A 22,186-nucleotide genomic window follows, 5' to 3' on the forward strand; every position below is an offset into this window, starting at 1 on the left:
AAACGGAAGCAAACGGAATGAAACTGGGATGTTCAAACACTCATTTTAGTTGCAACTGTTTGGACTAATGATTCCACCCCAGATCAGCTAGATTCAGGCAAGAGTGTGTTACTGTCTGTCACCTGGATTACTACAAATGTTCTCTCGACCTGTGCTCCTACATTGTAAACTTTCATTCATGGGCTAGGTTGTAGCAACCTCATGATGGGTATAGGGAAATTATGTGAGAAGGATGTAGTAGCCTAAACCAATGTTACATGGAGCTGAGTGAATGGAGTATGAATAAACAGAGATCCTATATAATATAAATAAGGCGATGCACATAAAAAAAACAAAAATTGTCCTCCCTAATCTTAAACGGCACACACACACACAAACACCTGTACTGTATATACTGAAACAACTCACCAATCAAACGTAGCCTAGCTACCGCTACATACCGCTAACACCATGCCGGATGTCACGGCAGCTCATCTCTCACTCATTCCTCCCTCGTTAGGCTCGGCGGGGGGGGCACACCTCTCCGCTGGGCCGTTTAAAATCTCGTTAGCAGCTAATTAAAAGCGTTCCCGTCTTTTTTGCCTTGCTCTTACTCTAGCTAATTATTCTCACTTAATCTTCCCAGCCATCGCCATAACTACAGCTCCAGATCCCCCATTCCTCCTCCTCACACTCTCCTGAAGCAGGGACAAAAAGGTAGGTCACCCCCCTCCCCCGGGCTCTTTCCACAAACGCGACAGAGGAATGTGGCTAAAAAGCTAGACATTGTGAAGCCATCGGTCGAAGAAATGCCTTGTAAGAGCTACTGTTGATTAAGCATTTGCATTGAGAAATCAAATCAAATTTTATTTGTCACATGCGCCGAATACAACAGTAGTAGACCTTACCGTGAAATGTTTACTTACAAGCCCTTAACCAACAATGCAGTTCAAGAAATAGAGAAAAATTTAAATATTTTATAAACAAACTAAAGTTTAAAAAAATTATAAAATCAAAAAGAAACAAGAAAATTACATAAAAATAACGAGGCTATATACAGGGGGTCCGGTACCAAGTCAATGTGCGGGGGTGCAGGTTAGTTGAGGTCATTTGTAAAGTAACTAAGCATAGATAATAAACAGCGAGTAGCAGCAGTGTAAAAACAAAGGGCAGGGGTTGTCAATGTAAATAGTTTGGGTGGCCATTTGATTAATTGTTCAGCAGTCAAATGGCTTGGGGGTAGAAGCTGTTCAGGAGCTTTTTAGTCATAGACTTGGCGCTCCGGTACCGCTTGTCGTGCGGTAGCAGAGAAAACAGTCCAGGACTTGGGTGACTGGAGTCTTTGATAATTTTTTGGGCCTTCCTCTGACACCACCTAGTATGTAGGTCCTGGATGTCAGGAAGCTTGGCCCCAGTGATGTACTGGGCCGTACGCACTACCCTCTATAGCGCCTTACGGTCAGATGCCGAGCAGTTGCCATAACGGGCGGTGATGCAACAGGTCAGGATGCTCTCGATGGTGCAGCTGTAGAACTTTTTGAGGATCTGGGGACCCGTGTCACATTTTTTTCAGTCTCCGAGGGGAAAAGAGTGTTGTGTTGGCCTCTTCACAACTGTCTTGGTGTGTTTGGACCATGATAGTTTGTTGGTGATGTGGACACCAAGGAACTTGAAACTCTCGACCCGCTCCACTTCAGCCCCGTCGATGTTAATTGGGGCCTGTTCGGGCCTCCTTTTTCTATAGTCCACGATCAGCTCATTGGTCTTGCTCACATTGAGTGAGAGGTTGCTGTCCTGGCACCACACTGCCAGGTCTCTGACCTCCTCCCTATAGGCTGTCTCATCGTTGTCGGTGATCAGGCCTACCACTGTTGTGTCATCAGTTAACTTATGGATGGTGTTGGAGTCGTGCCTGGCCACGCAGTCGTGGGTGAACAGGGAGTACAGGAGGGGACTAAGTATGCATCCCTGAGGGGCCCCAGTGTTGAGGATCAGCGTGGCAGATGTGTTGTTGCCTACCCTTACCACCTGGGGGCGACCCGGCAGGAAGTCTGGGATCCAGTTGCAGAGGGAGGGGTTTAGTCCCAGGGTCCTTAGCTTAGTGATGAGCTTTTTGGGGTCCTATGGTGTTGAACGCTTAGCTGTAGTCAATGAACAGCATTCTCATATAGGTGTTCCTTTTGTCCAGGTGGGAAAGGGCAGTTTGGAGTGCGATTGAGATTGCGTCATCTGTGGACCTGTGGTATGATTGAAGTAAGATGGAATACAGGCTACATACTTTAAACCAGTACATAGGGTCCCAAAACTTTCTCAGAATTCCCAAGTTTTCTAGATATCCTGGATGAAATATTCCAAGGTTCTAGATACCCTGGATAGAATATTCCAAGGTTCTAGATATCCTGGATGGAATATTCCAAGGTTCTAGATATCCTGGATAGAATATTCCAAGGTTCTAGATATACTGGATGGAATATTCCAAGGTTCTAGATATCCTTGATGGAATATTCCAAGGTTCTAGATATCCTGGATGGAATATTCCAAGGTTCTAGATATCCTTGATGGAATATTCCAAGGTTCTAGATATCCTGGATAGAATATTCCAAGGTTCTAGATATACTGGATGGAATATTCCAAGGTTCTAGATATCCTTGATGGAATATTCCAAGGTTCTAGATATCCTGGATGGAATATTCCAAGGTTCTAGATATCCTTGATGGAATATTCCAAGGTTCTAGATATCCTGGATGGAATATTCCAAGGTTCTAGATATCCTGGATGGAATATTCCAAGGTTCTAGGTATTCTGGAAAACCTGTGGATTTGGGGAGTTGTGCAACCCTACTACCACCAGATTGAGGTATCCGCTAACTAGGCTGAGATATGGCAGACTGGTTGTGATAGCTGACAGGCTTACCCCGAAGAGTGCGTGCTGCTGGTGACCACCTTGAGGCTGGCGGCATTGCGGATGAGCTTGTCCAGTGTTGCGACGATCTGGGAGAACTTAGGCCGGAGGTTCCTTTCCTTGACCCAGCAGTCAAGCATGAGCTGGTGCAGTGCCGTTGGGCAGTCCATGGGCGGGGGCAGCCGGTAGTCCTGCTCCACTGCGTTTATAACCTGGAGGGTTGAAGAGGAGAAGAGAGGAGAGGAGAGATCTGCGTTAAGAGTGGGTTAGAATCAGACCTGGGTCAGATATTTTCTTGGGAATTAGGGGTTTGAATGAAGAGGCATACAAAGGATAGGGTGATCACTGGGCAGAGAAGGGATATGAGGTAGGAAGAGAAGGGATAGGAGGTAGGAAGAGAAAGAGAGGTGGGATTATAGTCAAGAAGGGAACAACGTAAGGAGCAAAGATGGAAGGGAAGGGGGAAGGAAGAGAGGGGGAAGATAAGAGAGAGCATGAGAAGGGGGCAGGAGGAAAGATGGAGGAAAGATGTTAGGGGGAGCGAGGGGGGCAGGAGAAATGGAGGAAAGAATGGAGGGGGGAAGGGGGCAGGACAGATGGAGAAACGGTTGGAGGAGGAGGGAGGGGGGAAGGAGGCAGGAGAGATGGAGAAACGGTTGGAGGAGGAGGGAGGGGGGAAGGGGGCAGGAGAGATGGAGGAACGGTTGGAGGAGGAGGGATGGGGGAAGGGGGCAGGAGAGATGGAGGAACAGTTGGAGGGGGAGAGAGGGGGGAAGGGGGCAGGAGAGATGGAAGGAAGACAATGGATGATAAAAGGAAAAGGAACCAGAGAATGGGGGATTCAGAGATTGTTAAGGTGTTTTTTTAGGAATCGGGGGAATGTGAAGTAAAGTAGTTTCACTCACGTCCTGGTTGCTCATGTCCCAATATGGCCGCTCTCCGTACGACATCACTTCCCACATAACAATGCCATAGCTCCACACGTCACTGGCCGAGGTGAACTTCCTGTAGGCAATGGCCTCGGGAGCCGTCCAGCGAATCGGAATCTTGCCTCCCTGTGGATATGCGAATGAGTAGGTGAGCGTGAAATACTGGGGATGGAGTCACACACACACACACACACACACAGAGTCACAGACACACACACACACAATTTATTACCACTCATTCAAGACTTGACATAGATGACATAGAATAAACACTCCCAAAGACTCCCTCAGTCCTAGACACTCACCAGACTCCCTCACTGTCCTAGACACTCACCAGATTCCCTCACTGTTCTAGACACTAAGCAGACTCCCTCAGTGTCCTAGACACTCAGCAGACTCCCTCAGTGTTCTAGACACTCAGCAGACTCCCTCAGTGTCCTAGACACTCACCAGACTCCCTCAGTGTTCAATACACTCACCAGACTCCCTCAGTGTTCAATACACTCACCAGACTCCCTCAGTGTTCTAGACACTCACCAACCTCCCCCAGTGTCCAAGACACTCAGCAGACTCCCTCAGTGTTCTAGACACACACCAGACTCCCTCAGTGTCCTAGACACTAAGCAGACTCCCTCAGTGTTCTAGACACTCACCAGACTCCCTCAGCAGACTCCCTCAGTGTTCTAGACACACACCAGACTCCCTCAGTGTCCAAGACACTAAGCAGACTCCCTCAGTGTCCTAGACACTAAGCAGACTCCCTCAGTGTTCTAGACACTCACCAGACTCCCTCACCAACCCCCCTCAGTGTCCCAGGCACACACCAGACTCCCTCAGTGTCCAAGACACTAAGCAGACTCCATCAGTGTCCTAGACACTAAGCAGACTCCCTCAGTGTTCTAGACACTCACCAGACTCCCTCAGCAGACTCCCTCAGTGTTCTAGACACACACCAGACTCCCTCAGTGTCCAAGACACTAAGCAGACTCCCTCAGTGTCCTAGACACTAAGCAGACTCCCTCAGTGTTCTAGACACTCACCAGACTCCCTCACCAACCCCCCTCAGTGTCCCAGACACACACCAGACTCCCTCAGTGTCCAAGACACTAAGCAGACTCCATCAGTGTCCTAGACACTAAGCAGACTCCCTCAGTGTTCTAGACACTCACCAGACTCCCTCAGCAGACTCCCTCAGTGTTTTAGACACTCACCAACCTCCCTCAGTGTCCTAGACACTCACCAGACTCCCTCAGTGTCCTAGACACTCCCAAAGACTCCCCAAGTGTCCTAGACACTCAGCAGACTCCCTCAGTGTCCTAGACACTCAGCAGACTCCCTCAGTGTTCTAGACACTCAGCAGACTCCCTCAGTGTCCTCGACACTAAGCAGACACCCTCAGTGTCCTAGATACTCACCAGACTCCCTCAGTGTCCTAGACACTCACCAGACTCCCTCAGTGTCCTAGACACTCACCAGACTCCCCCAGTTGTCCTAGACACTCAGCAGACTCCCTCAGTGTCCTAGACACTCACCAGACTCCCCCAGTTGTCCTAGACACTCCCAAAGACTCCCCCAGTGTCCTAGACACTCACCAGACTCCCTCCGTGTCCTAGACACTCACCAGACTCCCTCAGTGTCCTAGACACTCCCAAAGACTCCCTCAGTGTCCTAGACACTCAGCAGACTCTCTCTGTGTTCTAGACACTCACCAGACCCCTTAGTGTACTAGATACTCACCAGTGAGCTAGTATATGTTGGGTCCGTGGCGTCGTCTTCAAGGAATCGCGACAGGCCGAAGTCGGACACCTTACACACCAGGTTGCTGTTGACCAGAATGTTGCGAGCTGCCAGGTCCCGGTGAACGTAGTTCATATCAGAGAGGTACTTCATGCCCGCGGCGATGCCACGCAACATGCCCACCAGCTGGATCACTGTGAACTGCCCGTCATTGAGCTGGCAGAGTCAGAGATAGAGATAAAAAGGTCAGTATATCATATTAAAAACATATATACTAGATTCAATCATTATGTAACATGCTCCTATTCTTCTCACACATATATACACATATATACACATATATACACATATATACACATATATACACAAACACACATTCACTGCCTGTTGAACGCGGAATGAGGAAGAACTTGGTTTGTTGTTTTGGAAAGTTTTGAAAGTCTATTGAAAAGTGTTGGTTAATAGCTAGTTATCTTTTGAGCTTGGATCCTGTGACGGGTTGGCATCAGTTGCTGGAACCGCTACTGATTCAGAGGGGTTGGGTTAAATGCGGAAGACACATTTCAGTTGAAGGCATTTCAGTTCTACAACTGACTAGGTATCCCCCTTTCACTTTCCTTTACTATCTGTCCAGTGATCCTTCTGACCAAGGTCGGGTCTGAGGAACTGTTTAGCGTAGCAACTAGTCTTACATTTACATTTACATTTAAGTCATTTAGCAGACGCTCTTATCCAGAGCGACTTACAAATTGGTGCATTCACCTTATGATATCTTGCTGCTAGTTAGCTGCCTATCAAGCTAGCAGGGCTTTTCTTGAGGGCTTGAACACAGTTAGTCATTGTGTCTGGGATCGCGGATGTGGTTGTCTAGATCCCCGCTGTTTGTTGTTATTGTTTTCAATCTGTGTCCTGTCTGGAACTGAGAGGAGTAACAGCGTACCCTATGTTGCTACCATGACAAGACCAAAGCTGGCGGGAGTACCGTTGAGAACAGTGGTATCTATCACAGGTAAAGGATCTTTTAAACAAACAAAAATAATTCTACAAGCAGTTATTTCCAAAACAATGAAATAACTTCAAGTGTTTAGTCCAAATGCTGATGGAGTCAACTAATTAAAATAATGGACGACCTGACCAGAAAGGTCCAGGACCTGAAGAACAGTTTGCAGTTCTCCCAGGGTCAGCTCGACGAGTTGAAACAGGAGAACGGAAGCAATCTGAAAGTCATTGAGAGAGGACATCAGCCATGAATGTGAATCCGTGATAACAACTATTACGATTATCTCGAGGGACGATCAAGGTGGAACAACATGGTTGTGTACATAATTGCATAATCTCCACATGAGACCTAGACGGAGACTGAGGACAAAGTGAGGGAAATTATCTTGGATAAACTGATGTTAGACCACAGGACGTTTGAGGTGGAGCTCCGCCCACAGAGCTGGAAAACCCACCACCGGCCCAGGTGACAGGTCCAGGCCGATAGTTGTCAAGTTCCTAAGGTTCAAGGACAAGGTAGCTGTTCTGGAAAGAGCCAATAACTTGAAAGGAACGTATATCTTCCTCAACGAGGACTGTCCTGAAACTGTGCGCCAGAAGAGAAAATAACTTATTCCAGCTATAAATGTTGCCAGAGCGCGTGGGGACATTGCTTACATCCGCTATGACAGGCTCATTGTCCCCCCTTCCTCCCAGAAGCCTGGAGGGGATGAGAGAGCCAAGCCTTTGGGTTCGTAGCTTCAACCCCACAGCACAAACACACTTACACACACACACACACACACACACACACACACTTACACACACCAACTGATTAATGGACTGCTGAATGTATATATTTTTTTCTCTTGCTTTGTTTTTATTATTTATATCTCTGACAAGCTACCCAGGAAATAGCCCTTAGTAATATATGTAGCCTTAGACATAAGGTTCATGAAATCAATAACTTGCTAACATCAGATCATTCATATATTAGCCAGTTCTGAGACTCACTTAGATAATTCATTTGATGATACATCAGTAGCAATACAAGGATAACATTTATAGAAGAGACAGGCATGCTTATGGGGGAGGTGTTGCTGTATATATTCAGAGCCAAGTAATGATTAGAGAAGAACTTATGTCAAGCGTTGTGGTTGCAAGTTCACCTGGCACATCTAAAGCCTTTTCTTTTGGGGTGTTGTTATAGGCCTCCAAGTGATAACAGTCAGTATCTAAATAATATGTGCTTGATAGGTCTACTTTCTGGGGGGCCTGAATATTGACTAGTTTTCATCAAGCTGTCCACTCAAGAGGAAGCTTCTCACTATAACCAGTGCCTGTAATCTGGTTCAGGTTATTCATCAATCTACTGTACCAGGGTGTTTCCAAATGCTATACAGAAACAAGATCATCCACATGTATCGATCACATTTTTAATAATACCGTAGACCTTTGTTCTAAAGCTTTATCCGTACCCGTACAGTGATCACAATATAGTGACTATATCCAGGAAAGTTCCAACAGTTGGGCCTAAAATAGTGTATAAGTGACCATACAAAAGATTTTGCTGTGACTCTTATGTGAATGATGTAAAAAAATATATAATGTGATTAATAATTGATTAATTTATGAAAGAGCTTCTTCCAATTATTGATAATCATGCACTTGTTAAAAACTGACTGTTAGAACTGTTAAGGCTCCATGGATTGATGTAGAATTGAAAAACTGTATGGTTGAAAGAGATGGGGCAAAAGGAGTGGCTAGTAAGTCTGGCTGCACATTGGACTGGCTGACTTACTGCAAATTGAGAAATTGTGTGACTAAACTCAACAAAAAGAAGATGAAACTGTATTATGAAGCCAAGATCAATGACATAAAGAATGATGGGAAAAAACATTGGAGTACTTCAAATGAAAATATGGGCAAAAGACAAATTCAACTCCATCTTTCATCAAATTTGCACCCCATTATTTATATTTCTACTTTGCACATTATTCCACTGCAAATCTACCATTCCAGTGTTTTACTTGCTATATTGTATTTAATTCGCCATCATGGCCTTTTTATTGCCTTTACCTCCCTTATCTCACCTCATTTGTTCACATTGTATATAGACTTATTTTTCTACTGTATTATTGACTGTATTAACTCTGTGTTGTTGTATGTGTCAAACTGCTTTGCTTTATCTTGGCCAGGTCGCAGTTGTAAATGAGAACTTGTTCTCAACTTGCCCACTTAAATAAAGGTGAAATCAAAAACATAAAAAATCAGATGGCTTATTCATCACAAAACGATTTTGATGTTGCGAATTAATTTATTGATGACTTCGTTGGCATAAGTGACGTTACTTAGGCAGGAAATGCCAACAACGAACAATGAGCCATCATACTCATGCATAAAAAAATTAATAATGAAAGAAAAGCATTGCAAGTCGAAATTTTGTAAAGATAGCGTGGGCGAGGTGGTAAAAGTATTGTTATCGATCAATAATGAAAGACCTCCTGGCATTGACAACTTAGATGGAAAGCTACTGAGGATGGTAGCTGACTCTATAGCCACTCCTATCTGTCATATCTTTAATCTGAGCTGAGAGGAAAGTATTTGTCCACAGGCCTGGAGGGAAGCCAAAGTCATTCCACTAGCCATGAGTGATAAAGTGGCCTTTACTGGTTTTAACAGCAGACCAATCAGCTTGTTGCTCTTAGCAAACTGTTCGGAAAAAAATGTTTTCCACCGAATACAATGCGATTTCTCTGTAAACAAGATAACAACAGACTTTCAGCTTATAGAGAAGGTTACTCAACATGTACTGCACTGACACAAATGACTGACGATTGGTTGAAAGAAATTGACAATAAGACGATTGTGGGAGCTGTACTGTTAGATTTCAGCCTTTGATATTATTGACCATAACCTGTTGTTGAGAAAATGTATGCGTTATGGTTTTTCAAGCTTTGCCATATTGTGGATTCAGAGCTATCTATCTAATAGAACTCAAAGGGTTTTCTTTAATGGAAGCTTCTCTAATGTCAAACATGTAGTGTGGTGTACCGCAGGGCACCTCTCTAGGCCCTCTAATCTTTTGTAATTTTACCAATGACCTGCCACTGTCATTAAACAAAGCATGTGTGTTCATGTATGCTGTTGATTCAACCATATATGCATCAGCAACCACAGCTAATGAAGTTACTGAAGCCCTTAATAAAGAGTTGCAGTCTGTTTTGCAATGGGTGTCCAGTACTACATTGGTTCTGAACATTTCTAAAACTAAGAGTTGTTTTTTGTATAAATCGATCCTGGATCTCAGCCGCACCTGGTAATGAATGGGGTGGCTGTTGAACAAGTTGAGGGGACTAAATTACTTGGTGTTACCTTAGATTGTACACTGTCATGGTCAAACCATATAGATTCAATGATTGTAATGATGGGAAGAAGTCTGTCCGTAATAAAGAGATGCTCTGCTTTTTTGACACCATACTTCACAAAGCAAGTCCTGCAGGCTCTAGTATTATCTTATCTTGATTATTGTCCAGTCATATGGTCAAGTGCTGCAAGGAAAGACCTGCAGCTGGCCCAGAACAGAGCGGCACGTCTTGCTCTTCATTGTAATCAGAGGGCTGATATAAATACTATGCATGCCAGTCTCTCTTGGCTAAGAGTTGAGGAAAGACACTGCATCACTTCTTGTTTTCATAAGAAACATTATTGTGTTGAAAATTCCAAATGGTTGCATAGTCAACTTCCACACTGCACTGACACACAGACCAGACATGCCACCAGGGGTCTTTCCACAGTCCCCAGGTCCAGAACAAATTTAACATGGCACAACGCCTCTCCCCCATGTGACCTTCTTATTGTGTGTTTGTACTGACATGTATGTGGAACTGATAGATGCACAATACATGTTAATGTTTTTAAATGTATGTAAATTGTAAAGTATTTTGTCTGTAATGTCTTTTCATTATTTTACGGACCCCAGTAAGTCTAGCTGTCGCCATTGGCATCCGCTAATAGGGATCCTAATAAATATTTTTTTAAATAAAATCTCTCTGTCTCTATGTCTCTCCTCTCTACTCTATTTGGTCTCTGTCTCTCTGTCTCTCTGTCTCTCTGTCTCTCTGTCTCTCTGTCTCGCTGTCTCTCTGTCTCTCCTCACCACTCTATTTGGTTGCTCTCTGTCACTGTCTCGCTGTCTCTAGTATCTCTCTGTCTCTCTGTCTCTCTCTGTGTTCATCTCTTGCTCTCTTTCTTATTCTTACTATCTCTCTATTTATCCCTTTGCTTCTCTCTCCCTCTGTTTCCACCCCCTCTCTCTCTCCTTTTCTCTGTATCCCCCCTCTCTCTTTCTCTCTCCATCTTTCTCTGTCTCCTCCTCAGTGTCAACCAGTATTTAATTTAAGGGAGAGGCAGTGATTCATAAGCTGAGTGAATCCTCTGTAAATGTCAGAGATAGCGAGAGGAGCGGCGCATTTGTCTGATATTGGCAACAGACGAGGGTTAGGGCCTTTTCCAAAGAGATGGAGAGGGTGTGGAATACGAGGACATTAAAAGAGAAGATCAGGGAGATATGCTCTTGTACGTTTGCTGGGTAGTGGTGCTGATGATGTGACGATTACAGATAAGACATTTATGAAGTGTGTTCAGGAGCATCAGTTCTCTGGGCAGTTTTATAGAGCGCAGATTTTTTATGTGTGTGTGTGTGTGTGTGTGTGTGTGTGTGTGTGTGTGTGTGTGTGTGTGTGTGTGTGTGTGTGTGTGTGTGTGTGTGTGTGTGTGTGTGTGTGTTCCACATGCTCTCTTACCCTTAAGAAAGAGTCCAACGCTCCGTTCTCCATAAACTCTGTGACGATCATGACTGGTCGGCTCTTGGTGACCACGCCCTCCAACCGGATGATGTTCGGGTGGTCAAACTGTCCCATGATGCTCGCTTCGCTCAGGAAGTCCCGCCTTTGCCTGTCGGTGTAGCCCACCTTGAGTGTCTTGATAGCCACAATAATCTCCCGTCGTCCAGGCAGCTTCAGACGCCCACGACACACCTCCCCAAACTCTCCTGTGAGAGCGAGGAATGGGAGACAGCGAAAGAGAGAGAGATATGGAGGGGGGAAGAGAGGAAGGATCGGAAGAGTGGAGGAGAGTGGAGGAGAGTGGGGGAGAGAGGGGGAGAGGGACAGTTTACTGGTTAGAAACAAGGAGCCAGGGAAGGGAAGCGGGAGACAGGGGGGGGGGGGGGGGGGGGGGGGGGGGGGGGGGGCTCGGTGGCTAGGAGCAGTGGAGAAAAGGGGGAAAGCGATAGGAGGGGGAGAGTGAGGGATGGCTGAGGGAAAACTAAAAGCTTAGTGGACGTGGGTAGTTTGGGGTAGGCGGTAAAGCTTGATAAGAGAGTGAGGGAGGTGGGAGGGTAGAGGTATACGTTTGGGTAGAGGGGAGGTGGGAGGGTAGAGGTAGAAGTAGGAGGGTAGAGGTAGAGGTAGGAGGGTAGCGGTAGAGGTAGGAGGGTAGAGGTATAGGTGGGAGGGGAGTAGTAGAGGTGGGAGGGTAGAGGTATAGGTGGGAAGGGAGCGGTAGAGGTGGGAGGGTAGAGGTAGAGGTGGAAGGGTAGAGGTAGAGGTGGAAGGGTAGAGGTATAGGTGGGAGGGGAGTGGTAGAGGTGGGAGGGTAGAGGTAGAGGTGGAAGGGTAGAGGTAGAGGTGGGAGGGTAGAGGTGGGAGGGTAGAGGTAGAGGTAGGAGGGTAGAGGTATAGGTAGGAGGGTAGAGCTATAGGTGGGAGGGGAGCGGTAGAGGTGGGAGGGTAGAGGTAGAGGTGGAAGGGTAGAGGTTGGAATAGAGGTATAGATGGGAGGGTAGAGGTAGAGGTAGGAGGGTAGAGGTATAGGTGGGAGGGGAGCTGTAGAGGTGGGAGGGTAGAGGTAGAGGTGGGAGGGGAGCGGTAGAGGTAGGAGGGTAGAGGTAGAGGTTGGAATAGAGGTAGAGGTGGGATGGTAGAGGTAAAGGTAGGAGGGTAGAGGTAGAGGTAGGAAGGTAGAGGTAGGAGGGTAGAGGTAGGAGGGTAGCGGTAGAGGTGGGAGGGTAGAGGTATAGGTGGGAGGGGAGCGGTTGAGGTGCGAGGGTAGAGGTAGAGGTGCGAGGGTAGAGGTAGAGGTGCGAGGGTAGAGGTAGAGGTGGGAGGGTAGAGGTAGAGGTGGGAGGGTAGAGGTAGAGGTGGGAGGGTAGAGGTAGAGGTGGGAGGGTAGAGGTAGAGGTGGGAGGGTAGAGGTAGAGGTGGGAGGGGAGCGGTAGAGGTGGAAGGGTAGAAGTAGAGGTTGGAATAGAGGTATAGGTTGGAATAGAGGTAGAGGTAAAGGTGGGAGGGCAGAGGCAGAGGTGGGAGGGTAGAGGCACAGGTGGGAGGGTAGAGGTATAGGTGGGAGGGTAGAGGTAAAGGTGGGAGGGTAGAGGTATAGGTGGGAGGGTAGAGGTATAGGTGGGGGTAGAGGTAAAGGTATAGGTTGGGGTAGAGGTAAAGGTGGGAGGGTAGAGGTATAGGTGGGGGTAGAGGTAAAGGTATAGGTGGGGGTAGAGGTAAAGGTGGGAGGGTAGAGGTAAAGGTATAGGTGGGGGTAGAGGTAAAGGTGGGAAGGTAGAGACAGAGGTGGGAGGGTAGAGACAGAGGTGGGAGGGTAGAGACAGAGGTGGGAGGGTAGAGACAGAGGTGGGAGGGTAGAGACAGAGGTGGGAGGGTAGAGACAGAGGTGGGAGGGTAGAGACAGAGGTGGGAGGGTAGAGACTTAGGTGGGAGGGTAGAGACAGAGGTGGGAGGGTAGAGACAGAGGTGGGAGGGTAGAGACAGAGGTGGGAGGGTAGAGACAGAGGTGGGAGGGTAGAGACTTAGGTGGGAGGGTAGAGACAGAGGTGGGAGGGTAGAGACAGAGGTGGGAGGGTAGAGACTTAGGTGGGAGGGTAGAGACTTAGGTGGGAGGGTAGAGACTTAGGTGGGAGGGTAGAGACAGAGGTGGGAGGGTAGAGACTTAGGTGGGAGGGTAGAGACAGAGGTGGGAGGGTAGAGACTTAGGTGGGAGGGTAGAGACTTAGGTGGGAGGGTAGAGACAGAGGTGGGAGGGTAGAGACAGAGGTGGGAGGGTAGAGACAGGGGTGGGAGGGTAGAGACTTAGGTGGGAGGGTAGAGACAGAGGTGGGAGGGTAGAGACAGAGGTGGGAGGGTAGAGACTTAGGTGGGAGGGTAGAGACTTAGGTGGGAGGGTAGAGACAGGGGTGGGAGGGTAGAGACTTAGGTGGGAGGGTAGAGACAGAGGTGGGAGGGTAGAGACAGAGGTGGGAGGGTAGAGACTTAGGTGGGAGGGTAGAGACAGAGGTGGGAGGGTAGAGACAGAGGTGGGAGGGTAGAGACTTAGGTGGGAGGGTAGAGACAGAGGTGGGAGGGTAGAGACTTAGGTGGGAGGGTAGAGACAGAGGTGGGAGGGTAGAGACAGAGGTGGGAGGGTAGAGACAGAGGTGGGAGGGTAGAGACTTAGGTGGGAGGGTAGAGACAGAGGTGGGAGGGTAGAGACAGAGGTGGGAGGGTAGAGACAGAGGTGGGAGGGTAGAGACAGAGGTGGGAGGGTAGAGACTTAGGTGGGAGGGTAGAGACAGAGGTGGGAGGGTAGAGACAGAGGTGGGAGGGTAGAGACAGAGGTGGGAGGGTAGAGACAGAGGTGGGAGGGTAGAGACTTAGGTGGGAGGGTAGAGACAGAGGTGGGAGGGTAGAGACTTAGGTGGGAGGGTAGAGACAGAGGTGGGAGGGTAGAGACAGAGGTGGGAGGGTAGAGACAGAGGTGGGAGGGTAGAGACTTAGGTGGGAGGGTAGAGACAGAGGTGGGAGGGTAGAGACTTAGGTGGGAGGGTAGAGACAGAGGTGGGAGGGTAGAGACAGGGGTGGGAGGGTAGAGACTTAGGTGGGAGGGTAGAGACAGAGGTGGGAGGGTAGAGACAGAGGTGGGAGGGTAGAGACTTAGGTGGGAGGGTAGAGACAGAGGTGGGAGGGTAGAGACAGAGGTGGGAGGGTAGAGACTTAGGTGGGAGGGTAGAGACTTAGGTGGGAGGGTAGAGACTTAGGTGGGAGGGTAGAGACAGAGGTGGGAGGGTAGAGACTTAGGTGGGAGGGTAGAGACAGAGGTGGGAGGGTAGAGACTTAGGTGGGAGGGTAGAGACTTAGGTGGGAGGGTAGAGACAGAGGTGGGAGGGTAGAGACAGAGGTGGGAGGGTAGAGACAGGGGTGGGAGGGTAGAGACTTAGGTAGGAGGGTAGAGACTTAGGTGGGAGGGTAGAGGTGGGAGGTGGGAGGGTAGAGGTGTAGAGGTAGAGGTGGGAGGGTAGAGGTGGGAGGGTAGAGGGTAGAGGTGTAGAGGTAGAGGTGGGAGGGTAGAGGTATAGGTGGGGGTGGGGGGGTAGCGGGGTAGATTAGGCTTCTGAGGGATAGGGGGCGGGGTCAGAAGAAGAGACAGGAGGAGAGAGAAGCTTGGCGGTTGTGGAGGCTTTGCGTCTCGGGCCTAATACGCCAACCAGGTGCGAGAGCAAGAGAAACAAGGGAAGGGAGGGAGGGAGGTGGTGGATGGAGGAGGGAAGGAGATAGGGAGGGAGGATCGGTGGGAGGGACGGTAAAGGGGAGGGGAGACAGGGGTTGGGGTTCGTCACTTAAGGCGAAGGCTGGGAAGCGACGGGTTCAAGAAGCAGCGGTAGGTGTTAAGCCCTCGTAGTGGTGGTAGTAGTAGTAGTAGTAGTAGTAGTAGTAGTAGTAGTAGAGTGGAGGGGGCTCAGCTGCAGGTGACGCAAACCTCAAATCCAACTTCCCATCATCACAAGTCTTCATTCGGCTTAGATACAAGGCTGAGAATTCAACTCTGAGCCGGGAACAATCCTACAGCTTTTTTGCAAAAATATTACTAATATTTCAAGATATCAAATAATTTATGATTTCAAGATTACTAACTAGTGCATCAAAAAGGGTGGAGGGAAGGAGCAAGGGTAATCTAAAGGGAAACAAGATGGACGACCACATATATAAACCACCAGGTAATGAGGTCAAGGGTCAAAGGGTCTTTTGAGTGGCCCCGTTTAACATTGACCCTTGAGAAACTTGGGGGGAGGGGTTCCGAGATGACCAATCCTGACCCTGGAAGGCTGCTGTTCTAGCTGCTTGACCAGCCAATCAACTCTCCTAGATGATGATTAAGTCAGTTACATTCAAGTAGAAGAGCTAACCAATGGAAGTGATTGAATTAATGACACTTGAAGGATCAAAATAACTTCCTACTACAGAGCACCTCTCCAGGATCAGGAATGGGCAGTTCTTAAAAGGTTAAAGGTTAAATAAAAAATAAAAAAAAGGTTAAAAAGGACAAAAAGTGTGGAAAGTAGCTAGCAATCATACAGGCACATAGGTGCCAACCTGGGGGGCCACGGTTGTGAGTGAAGCGAATTAGAGGTGGGGGGGGGGGGGGGCATTTTTTGCAAGGGCGTAAGTGCAGATTTTAGATTAGGGGGGGCTGAGGCTAGTGCTGGGGGGGTGCGAGGCGAGGCAGGGGTTGGGATGATGAATTGAGTGAAAGTACCGCTTGGCGTGAAGTCCTCTAACGGTATGGCCTGGAGGTGACTAGCAGTCTTCCCCCTGTAGCTCAGGAGCTTTGGTTGGTTACCTGCGCCGATGACCTCCTCGATCTTCACGCAGGAGATGTCGATCTCCTTCGCGAACTCTCGGACGGCCTCGTTGGGGTCCTCGTAGGTGAAGGGGTCGATATAGACCTTCATTCCCGGCGTGACTATAGGGGATTCAATAGCGGAAATAATCACATGAATCACGGCCGTCAAGCAGTAGTTACCATTGAAAACAATATGTACTGTGCATTCGGAAAGTGTTCAGACACCTTGACTTTTTTCACATTTTGTTACATTACAGCCTTATTCTAAAGTGTATTTAAAAAAAAAAAAGTTTTGCCTCATCAAAAAACAGGAATATCACATTTACAAAAGTATTCTTTTACTCAGTAGTACTCTGTTGAAGCACCTTTGGCAGCGATTACAGCCTCGAGTCTTCTTGGGTATGACACTACTCTCTAGAGATGTTCGATCTAATTCATGTCCGGGATCATCTTTCCCTCAATCCTGTCCCCGAGCTCAATTTCGAGTCTCATAGCAAATGTAAATAAGGTATTTCTGTTTTTGAAATATATATATATATATATATATTTTTTTTTTTAACCTGTTTTCACTTTGTCATTATGGGGTATTGTGTGTAAATTGATGAGGAAAATGTTTTATTTAATAAATTTTAGAATAAGGCTGTAACAAAATGTGGGAAAAAGTCAAGGGGTCTGAATACTTTCCGAATGCACTGTATGGATTGGATTAACAGAAGATTGAACAGTCGAGGCACACTTTCAATGAGCTCCACAGCCACTACCAATCCTATAATTCTGTGTAATCTGTGCCTGTCATTGTAAATGGGATGCTTGTGACATAACCGGCTGTTGACACGCAGTGATTGAATATATACTGTTTAATGTCGGGACAAAGTCAAGCTCAGAGATTGTCTGTTAGAATGTGGATCTTGGGATAGCTTATAATGTAGGACAGGATAGGCAGTAGAGACTTACTGTACTGCTGCAGTTTCTCTGTGTACTCTGACTCAGAGCCATTCCTCTGCTTCCTGTGGGGCAAACCAGAGTAAAAACACAAAGTCAGTCATGTGCCGCATACAGCAATACTTAATGGAACAGGAGAGTGTGGAAAGGATGTCAGTGTAGCTGTGTCAGGTAATATAGATTTCAGTATAGCTGAGTCAGTTAATATAAATTTCAGTATAGCTGAGTCAGGTAATATAGATTTCAGTATAGCTGAGTCAGTTAATATACATTTCAGTGTAGCTGAGTCAGTTAATATAGATTTCAGTATAGCTGAGTCAGTTAATATAGATTTCTGTTTTAGCTGAGTCAGTTGATATAGATTTCAGTATAGCTGAGTCAGTTAATATAGATTTCAGTGTAGCTGAGTCAGTTGATATAGATTTCTGTTTTAGCTGAGTCAGTTAATATAGATTTCAGTATAGCTGAGTCAGTTAATAATATTTCAGTATAGCTGAGTCAGTTAATATAGATTTCAGTATAGCTGAGTCAGTTAATATAGATTTCAGTATAGCTGAGTCAGTTAATATAGATTTCAGTATAGCTGAGTCAGTTAATATAGATTTCAGTATAGCTGAGTCAGTTAATATAGATTTCAGTATAGCTGAGTCTGTAGAAATAGAGAATTACACTGTATTTCTCACTAGGATAAAGCTCACTTAGCTTTATATTTGATGTTAAGAAATACAGAATTTTGAGTAAAACTACAGAAGAAGACAATATATCGAGTAGAAAACTTAGGACTCTGTTTTCTATGTATGAAATGAAAGCTGAGAGAAAACATAATGGCCCAACACGAGAAGTAAAGGACAAAGTCTCTCCCAATGGCAGCCTCAGCTGTTTCACTCAACACTTAACACATCCTCCTACACACTGGTTCAGACAAACCCCCCCCCCCCCTCTTTTCCTTTACTCATCCTCTGCTTTCTCTTCTTTCTTCAGTATCAATCCATTAATGGGGGGAGGGAGGGGGACGTTGAAAATCCATGTTAATGTAGTTCCTTTGTTGTCTAACCAGTAACCGGGGCAATAATACCCGACGGTGATTTGCATCTCATTTCCAATTCAAATGTGGTTCCGGAATATGCCGAGGAGGCTCTGAGTTTTGCTTTTCTTCCCCCCTTTTATTTTTTTTTCCTTCTCTCGTGGCAGAAGCTAGCAAGCTAAACTAAGACAGAGAGAGAGAGACGCTAGCGAGCTAAATTAAGACAGAGAGAGAGAGACAATAGCGAGCTAAGCTAAGACACAGACACACTAATGAGCTAAGCTAAGACACAGAGACAGACACTAGCGAGCTATGCTAAGACACAGAGACAGACACTAGCGAGCTAAGCTAAGACACATAGAGAGCCACTAGCGTGCTAAGCTAAGACACATAGAGAGACACTAGCGTGCTAAGCTAAGACACAGAGACAGACACTAGCGTGCTAAGCTAAGACACATAGAGAGACACTAGCGTGCTAAGCTAAGACACAGAGACAGACACTAGCGAGCTAAGCTAAGACACAGAGACACTAGCGTGCTAAGCTAAGACACAGAGACAGACACTAGCGAGCTAAGCTAAGACACAGAGAGAGAGGAGGAGAGGAGGAGAGGGATGAGGGAGGAGAGTAGGAAGGAGTTTGTTCAGCGTGACGAGGGCCCTGGTCTTCAGACCGGGTGGCTCACACCGAACCGTTCCACCACCGCCGCAGAGAGGTGGGTGAGTACCAGCCACCAAAATGGAAGGGTGTCAAACTCGCACACTTCACCAACATGCAGACTCCCAGTAAAAGATGAGTAGTGCTACGTAGAGTTGAATGACCGCAGTGAGGCCGAGCTATGCTTTTACAGGATCTGAGTGGATGTTGAAGTTCCTACGAGTGAATAGGAGTCAAAAGGATTCAGTGGGGTCAGCCGGCGTCCGAGCGCGGTGACACGACCATGAAGGCAGGCCAATCTTTTCCTAGCAGCTGCAGCTCATGCTGTGTCCATTGGGCAGGGTTAGCCTAGCGAGGTTTTGGGAGGCAAATCTGTTTGGGACTTTTCACTAGATAGAGCTAATCTCCTACTCACAAACCTCATAGGTGGCACGCCAGTCCTGAGTGTCCCTGTGTGTCTTCTGTGGGTTTCAGGATGTAAACACATTCAAAAGTTGACATTTCCATTTTGTTTTTGTGGGGGATTTTTCAATCTGTAAATCAAATACACCAGGAATTGCGAGAAATATGCAATTTTCTCAATTAAAAGTATGCTAGTGTTGATACACAAACTGAAGAAATGCCCACATTGTGTAATATTGCATGAGCTTGGTGAAATGCTGTGGATCATTTTTATCAAAGGAGGTAAATCCTAGAAAGGAAAATGAAAGTCAGATGTAGATACTTTTTCCATGTTGTCTCAACGACAAAGTGTTCACTGGGTATTATCGACTTATTCTCACCTCAGGCAGACGATGGCGATGACAACGACAGCTATGATGAAGACTAGACCGCCAGTGGCCAAACCCACGATGAGTGGCAGCTGCTCCTGAAGAGACTTCTCTGGGTCACCTAGGGGTCAAGAGGTTAGAGGTCAGGTTAACACGAGAGTGTTACCCACAGAATCTACCCTTACCCCTAAAAACCATTCATACCCTTACTCCTAGAAACCACTCCTACCCTTACTCCTAGAAACCACTCCTACCCTTACTACTAGAAACCATTCCTACCCTTACTACTAGAAACCACTCCTACCTCTACTCCTAGAAATCATTCCTACCCTTACTACTAGAAACCACTCCTACCCTTACTACTAGAAACCACTCCTACCTCTACTCCTATAAACAATTCCTACCCTTACTCCTAGAAACCACTCCTACCTCTACTCCTAGAAACAATTCCTACCCTTACTCCTAGAAACCATTCCTACCCTTACTCCTAGAAACCACTCCTACCCTTACTCCTAGAAACCACTCCTACCTCTACTCCTAAAAACCATTCATACCCTTACTCCTAGAAACCACTCCTACCCTTACTCCTAGAAACAACTCCTACCCTTACTCTTAGAAACCACTCCTACCTCTACTCCTAGAAACCACTCCTACCTCTACTCCTAGAAACCACTCCTACCTCTACTCCTAGAAACCATTCCTACCTCTACTCCTAGAAACCATTCCTACCTCTACTCCTAAAAACCATTCCTACCCTTACTCCTAGAAACCATTCCTACCCTTACTACTAGAAACCATTCCTACCCTTACTACTAGAAACCATTCCTACCCTTACTCCTAGAAACCACTCCTACCCTTACTACAGAAACCATTCCTACCCTTACTCCTAGAAATCACTCCTACCTCTACTCCTAGAAACAATTCCTACCCTTACTCCTAGAAACCACTCCTACCTCTACTCCTAGAAACCACTCCTACCCTTACTCCTAGAAACCACTCCTACCTCTACTCCTAGAAACCACTCCTACCCTTACTCCTAGAAACCACTCCTACCTCTACTCCTAGAAACCATTCCTACCCTTACTCCTAGAAACCATTCCTACCCTTACTACTAGAAACCATTCCTACCCTTACTCCTAGAAATCATTCCTACCTCTACTCCTAGAAACAATTCCTACCCTTACTCCTAGAAACCACTCCTACCTCTACTCCTAGAAACCATTCCTACCCTTACTACTAGAAACCATTCCTACCCTTACTCCTAGAAACCATTCCTACCTCTACTCATAGAAACCATTCCTACCCTTACTACTAGAAACCACTCCTACCCTTTCTCCTAGAAACCATTCCTACCCTTACTACTAGAAACCATTCCTACCCTTACTCCTAGAAACCATTCCTACCTCTACTCCTAGAAACCATTCCTACCTCTACTCATAGAAACCATTCCTACCTCTACTCCTAGAAACCATTCCTACCTCTACTCCTAGAAATCATTCCTACCCTTACTCCTAGAAACCACTCCTACCCTTACTCCTAGAAACCATTCCTACCCTTACTCCTAGAAACCATTCATACCCTTACTCCTAGAAACCATTCCTACCTCTACTCCTAGAAACCATTCCTACCTCTACTACTAGAAACCACTCCTACCCTTACTCCTAGAAACCATTCCTACCCTTACTCCTAGAAACCATTCCTACCCTTACTCCTAGAAACCATTCCTACCTCTACTCCTAGAAACCATTCCTACCTCTACTCCTAGAAACCATTCCTACCTCTACTCCTAGAAATCATTCCTACCCTTACTACTAGAAACCACTCCTACCCTTACTACTAGAAACCATTCCTACCCTTACTCCTAGAAACCACTCCTACTTCTACTCCTAGAAACCACTCCTACCCTTACTCCTAGAAACCATTCCTACCCTTACTCCTAGAAACCATTCCTACCCTTACTCCTAGAAACCACTCCTACCCTTACTCCTAGAAACCACTCCTAACCTTACTATTAGAAACCATTCCTACCCTTACTCCTAGAAACCACTCCTACCTCTACTCCTAGAAACCATTCCTACCCTTACTCCTAGAAACCACTCCTACCCTTACTCCTAGAAACCACTCCTACCCTTACTACTAGAAACCATTCCTACCCTTACTCCTAGAAACCACTCCTACCCTTACTCCTAGAAACCATTCCTACCCTTACTCCTAGAAACCACTCCTACCCTTACTCCTAGAAACCATTCCTACCCTTACTCCTAGAAACCACTCCTACCCTTACTACTAGAAACCATTCCTACCCTTACTACTAGAAACCATTCCTACCCTTACTCCTAGAAACCATTCCTACCCTTACTCCTAGAAATCATTCCTACCTCTACTCCTAGAAACAATTCCTACCCTTACTCCTAGAAACCACTCCTACCTCTACTCCTAGAAACCATTCCTACCCTTACTCCTAGAAACCACTCCTACCTTTACTCATAGAAACCATTCATACCCTTACTCCTAGAAACCATTCCTACCTCTACTCCTAGAAACCATATCCTACCCTTACTCTTAGAAACCATTCCTACCCTTACTACTAGAAACC

The 22,186-nt window shown here is 46.5% G+C and overlaps 2 protein-coding genes across 2 annotated transcripts in view; one reads left to right on the forward strand and one right to left on the reverse strand.

Annotated features, from left to right (window-relative positions):
• nme7 (NME/NM23 family member 7) overlaps nucleotides 1-22,186 on the forward strand; it is a 1,076,771-nt gene that overhangs the window by 914,177 nt on the left and 140,408 nt on the right. The window lies entirely within an intron of this gene.
• LOC120053563 (ephrin type-B receptor 3) overlaps nucleotides 1-22,186 on the reverse strand; it is a 49,011-nt gene that overhangs the window by 11,248 nt on the left and 15,577 nt on the right. The window contains exons 5-11 of the mRNA XM_039000694.1: nucleotides 19,603-19,711; nucleotides 17,154-17,206; nucleotides 16,113-16,319; nucleotides 11,330-11,577; nucleotides 5,547-5,762; nucleotides 3,786-3,935; nucleotides 2,893-3,092 (exon numbers count right to left, since the gene is read on the reverse strand). Coding sequence (XP_038856622.1) covers nucleotides 2,893-3,092; nucleotides 3,786-3,935; nucleotides 5,547-5,762; nucleotides 11,330-11,577; nucleotides 16,113-16,319; nucleotides 17,154-17,206; nucleotides 19,603-19,711 — 1,183 coding nt within the window. The remainder of the gene's footprint in view (nucleotides 1-2,892; nucleotides 3,093-3,785; nucleotides 3,936-5,546; nucleotides 5,763-11,329; nucleotides 11,578-16,112; nucleotides 16,320-17,153; nucleotides 17,207-19,602; nucleotides 19,712-22,186) is intronic.

This window comes from Salvelinus namaycush, chromosome 9 (assembly GCF_016432855.1).
Source record: "Salvelinus namaycush isolate Seneca chromosome 9, SaNama_1.0, whole genome shotgun sequence".
Lineage (NCBI taxonomy): Eukaryota > Metazoa > Chordata > Actinopteri > Salmoniformes > Salmonidae > Salvelinus > Salvelinus namaycush.